This window comes from Solanum tuberosum, unplaced genomic scaffold (genome assembly GCF_000226075.1).
Source record: "Solanum tuberosum cultivar DM 1-3 516 R44 unplaced genomic scaffold, SolTub_3.0 scf00532, whole genome shotgun sequence".
Taxonomy (NCBI): Eukaryota; Viridiplantae; Streptophyta; class Magnoliopsida; order Solanales; family Solanaceae; genus Solanum; species Solanum tuberosum.
In genome coordinates this window covers 262,302-268,302 of record NW_006239461.1, presented here as the reverse complement: position 1 = coordinate 268,302, position 6,001 = coordinate 262,302, and the positions used below count along the sequence as shown (strand labels likewise).

The window sequence follows — 6,001 nt, the reverse complement described above, 5'->3', positions numbered from 1 at the left end:
GGCGCCCCCCCCCCCCCCCCAAAAAAAAATTCTATAAACAGTGACCACTCATTTAGGACAAAATCAGCTGACCCCAAAAAGGGGGAAAGGAAAAAACGTCGTAAAGAAAACAAATGGCTAAAACAAGTTGCATGATAGAAGAGCAGTCTATTTGAAAATGTTTGTTAGTTATTTGGAGTTTGGATGGTACCTTTAGGGAATCAATTCACTCTTAAGATCATATGATCATCTTAGGGTTTCCGAGAGAGAGTAAGGTCAGATTCTTGATGAACTCAACTACAGAACTTTGCCATAGACAGAATAAGCTGTCAAGTCAAATCATCTCAACCAACTGAAACAGCCACCTCTTGGATTTCATCTGAGCTGGATGTGCCAAAATCAACGCTAGTAGACCTGTCTGTGTGCACATTGCTTATGTTTACCTGATGAACTAGCTCATCGATCAATTCTTCATATGCTTCCCTTGAAAGGATTTCGGAAGTTGAAACATCAGTCAATAGAGTAAAGAGTGAAGCAGAATGGCGGGATCTATACAGGAGATTTTTCATAAACCTCAGACTTAAATGGTCAACTTCAACACTAGCATTAACCATTTCAAGTAAGATCTCTTCAACCATGCTAACATCACTTCTTTTACAGAAACCCGAGAGAATCAGATTATAGGTCTGTTTACTTGGGGCAAGACCAACCTCCTTCATTTGGCGGAACAAGGCATAAGCTTCTCCAACTTCACCACCAGTAAGAAGTCCACTAATGGCAATAGTGTAAGAAACATCATCGAGTTGGGGCTTCCCTGAAGCGGCTTTCGTGATTAAGCTAATAGCTTTGTGAAATTTTCCAGATTTTATTAGCCCATTTATTATCACAGTAATTATGTGAGAATCAAGCCCAATGTGACTTCTAATAAGTCCATGGTACACCTTGACTGCCTCTCCTATCCTACCTGACCTGCATAATCCAGTCAATAATCCAGCAAAGGTATACTTATCTGCTACAAAACCTCTATCTATCATGTCATTGTAAAATTCAATGGCACCAGCAGGATAACCAGCTTTGCAGAAATAGCTAAGGAAAGAGTTACAAGCAACTAAATCAGGTTGGATCTTGAAGCCAGTTATGAGCAAAGGTAGTTCAACGAATTGCTTAGAGAGACAAACAGTTGTAATCAAAGAACAAAGAGTATAAGAATCGGGTATTAGTCTTTGCTCCCGCAAAAGGAAGAAAGCATTAATTGCATCTTCATACCTCCCCATTTTAGAGAGGCAGTCTATTAACACATTACAAAGAACCAAATCAGGGGAGCATCCTTTTGATTCCATGGTATCCAAGATCCCAAATGCCTTGCTTGGCATCTGGGACTCAAAAAATCCCTTGATCAATGATGTGCAAGTTACAACGTTTGGTGAATACCCACTCTCTACCATCTTTTTAAGCAAATGACTTGCAGCATCCATGTTCCCAGCTTTACAGTGAACATCTATTAATATACTCCAAACTCTCTCACATATACGAACACCCAAAACAATCATCACACCCAATATCTGTTTTGCTTCTGCTATGCAACCTCCTTTACAATAACAATTCAAAATCACAAAAAATGTCTCCTCATTAGGATAGTACCTTTTTCTCAACATAATCATAAGTACATCCTGAAGATTAACCAAATCATTGAGCTTACACAAGTTGCACACAGCAATGCTATACGACAAAAAATTTGGAATCTCGGTTTCTTTCAAAACTCTAAGTGCCACTTCGACACGCTCAATCTTGAACAATACATCCATTACAATATTCCTAGAAAAAGTATTTGGTGTATAACCATATCTAAGTATTTCCTCAAATGCCTCGAAAACTCTATCATACATTCCACCAAACCAGTAAATTCTCAATAAAAACAACAAAGTTTGTGGCTTTATTACACAACCAACCTCCTCTAATCCCTTAATAATCCCTTTCACTGTTCTAAACCTCTGCGTCAACCGAGACACAATACTAACTATAAGGGTCAATATGCCCCTATCATGAAAGTAATTAGGTTGCCTTGCACACCACAAGAAAAACGAAAAAGCAAGAATGTCAGAACGGCAATTTGATAAAGTAGTATGTACAATTCTAGGGGTTAATATGATTCTGGGATTTTCAGGAAACTTCTGGTAATGTCTAGAGGAAAAAGAACCTTGTGGGGTATCAGCAAAACATTGAATTTGTGAGCATAGACTTCGAAATGAGGCCAAAGATTCCATTTTGAGCATTCGATGTGAAGCTATTCTTCCAATGGAGAACCATTTCCATAACATTTCCAGTATATAATACCAAGAAACCTAAAATACAGCATAAAGAGAATAAGAGAGATTCAGGCAGACACTTTTTGTCTACATTGATGAGTTTTTTTGAAGATGGAGCTAGGAAGTCGGTCATGTGCTGGTAAAACCCCGCAGACCAACAAAACCCTAGAAGACGATTGACCCGACTGAATCCAAGACCCGAATCCGACTTGAAAATGTTATTTTTGTGCTTCGAATCTTTTTGGGGAGAAGTACACAAAACAGGCCAATTTATGAGTTAATAGCACATTTTTTTTACTTTTATACACATATTAGTCTTATTTGTCTTATAAAAATAGTTAAATCATATATCATATATTTATATAAAAGAGAACCCTAGGCCCGTCTACGTGGCATCACCACAAGCAAGAATTTCCTTTTAAATTTATTTATTTCCAAAAATATCCTTCCCCTTTCATGAAAAGATGTGACTTTAATAAAGAGTTGTGACTTTTATGAAAAATAATGACTTTTATGAAATGACTTTTATGAAATGTTGTGACCTTTCTGAAAGGTTGTAATTTTTCCAAAGAGTTATGACATTTCCAATAAGGCACAATAAACATTTGTTCACACTATCCTTTTTGTCTATAAATAGAGAGATTTCCTCTCATTTTCAAACAACGAAAATTCTAAACTTCTTCTTCTTTTTTTTCACAATTAAATATTCGTGTATTTTGCTCATGTTGAGTGGCTCACTGACACCATTATTTTTGTATCAATACACTTGTGAATAGAATCATTCCATCCTGAGAGGATCTATTCCTTTAAACCTCGGATACTAGAGGGGAATAATTTTCTTAAGGGGAAATTATGCATTCAGTGGGCTCAATTTTTTCCTTTCTGTTTCACTCAATTGTTATAGATCCCGGTATATTTTTTACAGTTATTAATTTATGCTTATGATATTAATTGTTGTTTTTGAGTACATGTTTTAAATTTTGTCGTTTATGTTTATGTAAACTTATTGTTATAAGTATTTGTTAGTACATATAAAGATTATTGATTTATTAGAATATTTAATATCTCATGTTGATGTTCATCTAATTTTCCAAAAATATCAAATAGTAACACTTTCTAGAGGCAAAAGGATAAATTATAAAATCAAATTAAAGATGATTGATTGAAGGATAAATGATAAGATGTTATAATTATCATTTTCCTTTATATTATTAATGTTCGTTACTACGTAATCTTGTATGTAAGACAACATATTGGTTTAGTTTTAATGACCGATAGGTTTTAAGTATTATTTTATAAATTTTGTGATATCAAATTTCCTCGCGAAGCATGGATAATTTTACTAGTACATATATAATATATTTTTGATATAGTTTTAATATAATAACACATAAATTAATTTAAATCTTTTTTAAATGTTTTAAAAAAATTCAGGTATAATATAATTTTAACATTGTTAATAAGATTAAAAAAAAGTAAACGATAATAACAATACATTTTGAATTCAATATATTATATATATTATGAGTATGTTTCAATGAACGTAATGAATACATAACTAATACATTTTAAATGTATATAAGTATTATATGTGAATTTCACACATTCAAGTATTATTTAAATTGCATCAGGCGTGAATTTGTTTTTATAATTCTTATCTAACAATGTTAACTTTAGGTGTCTTGTTAGCATTATATTTCAACTTGATGAGACACTCATAATTGTCAACATAATTCGTTTATTGGAGAATAAAAAAGAAAGATCTTACAACGAAAAATAAATTTAGACACAGATGGAGAGTTTGGATAAAAACAATACATCTATTAAAAGATAGCACAAATATCATATATGAAATCATAAGAACTAAATATGAAAAAAATAAATAAGGAAAGACAAGAAAGGGAGAAGAATTTACTGGTGATACAAGAGATGAGAGGAGAGAAAACTTAGTCAAAGGTGAATTGAAGAATGAGATAGTGTTATTTATTTGTGTCAAAAGAACTACTTCTAGAGATATCATAAAACAAATGAGTTATAACTTGAGAAAATATAGCCATAGATACATCGATATTTTAAGTTATCCACTTTATTTTATTTTGCAGAATTAGAAGGGTTGATTCAAAATTTGAATTTTGATTCAGTTAAGAAATTTATGAGGATTGAGAGATTTAAGAAGCAAATTAAGTGGGTGTGGTAGTAGAGGTAGTGTGTATGTTTGTATAAAAGGAGAAAAAGTTATTATACACAATCTAATACAAAAAAATGAGACTCAGCTTAACTATTTTATTAAACAATAATCATTTTACATAGTTAATTAAAACTATAGTCATGCAACATAAGTATAACTAACTATTCAATTTTATCCTAGTTATATAATGTTTTTCCCTTTAAAAAATATAATCACATTTACATAGATATTTTAAACTTTATAGAATTTTAAATAACTTTTCTATAATAATAAAAATATAATATATAATATATATATATATATATATAATTAATACAAGAATTAGTACAAAAATTTATCATTCATTCTTTTTCAAAAAAATTTAGTTTCTTCGATGTCATAATAATGGTATCAGAGCTTCCATTGATCTCAATAAATTTATAAATTTACTGAAGAAAATTTTTAATTATTGTAAAATAGATGTCCACATACATATATTTTGTGGTAATGTATATGTACACACAATACATTGTGTGTAAGATGGATACACACATCATACTATGTATTAACGAATAATTTACTTTAGTACTTATATTATACGGGTGTTCAAATACTCCCTTTAACATCTTTGAAGTGAACTAAATGCGACCCTAAGAGATGACGTGACAAAGAGAGTGAGTGCACTCACCTAATAGCGTGTGAAAGAGTTAAAAAAGGAAAAAAAATTATAAAATCATACGTGTCATTTTTTTATAGGTCAATATATAATTAATGTTTTAAATATTATTTTCTTAATATATTAACTTTTATTAAATTATATGAATTTTCTTATTGGCTCACAAAACTATTAATTTTTTTCTCTTCATTTTATTGTCTTCCCCAATAAGTTTCTTCTCCAAGCATATTTTTTTTCCTCCATCTTCATCTTCAACTCTAACAACTACTTCAATTTCACCATCTCTTTAGTAATCCACAAAACCCAACACCAACATCTTATTATTGACGTCAATTTCACACATATAAATTTTGTTGATTTTTAACGGAGCTAAAAAAATTTGTTGGTTCACCGAAGAAGACGAAGAAAGGAAGAGAAACAGGAGATGTGGTGAAGCTCATTGGAAAATATGAAGAGGAAAAAATTGAACAGTCAAGAGCTAGAAATAGTGGAGAAGAAGAAAGAAGTGAAGGGGGTGGGTGGGGGCTGGGTATGGGGGGAATAAAAATGGATCCACATTTTTAATTTTAATTTTAGAAAATACATTTGTAATTAATTACTTAGTGTAAATTAATTTTAAGAAGTGTTAAAGGAAAAATTGTGAAAATAATTAATAAAAAATTAATTAATGACGTGGTGCTGACATGACTATGTTGTGGCACTTACATGGCTATGATGTGGCAAGTGAAAGTGGTATAATAATCATTGGGTGGTTTTTAATTCACTTCAGAGATGTTATTAGGGGTATTTAAACGCTTATATAGTTTAAGTACTTAGTAAGTTATCCGACCAAGTTCGGAGGGGGGGGGGGGGGGGGTTTTTTTTTCCTTTTTT

General features: G+C 31.5%; 1 protein-coding gene across 1 annotated transcript in view; it reads right to left on the bottom strand.

Annotated features, from left to right (window-relative positions):
• LOC102594091 (putative pentatricopeptide repeat-containing protein At1g16830) overlaps positions 1-2,529 on the bottom strand; it is a 5,644-nt gene extending 3,115 nt beyond the window's left edge. Inside the window, exon 1 of the mRNA XM_006365217.2 lies at positions 191-2,529. Coding sequence (XP_006365279.1) covers positions 324-2,297 — 1,974 coding nt within the window. The 5' untranslated portion in view covers positions 2,298-2,529 and the 3' untranslated portion in view covers positions 191-323. The remainder of the gene's footprint in view (positions 1-190) is intronic.
• Positions 2,530-6,001: the final 3,472 nt, after the last annotated feature.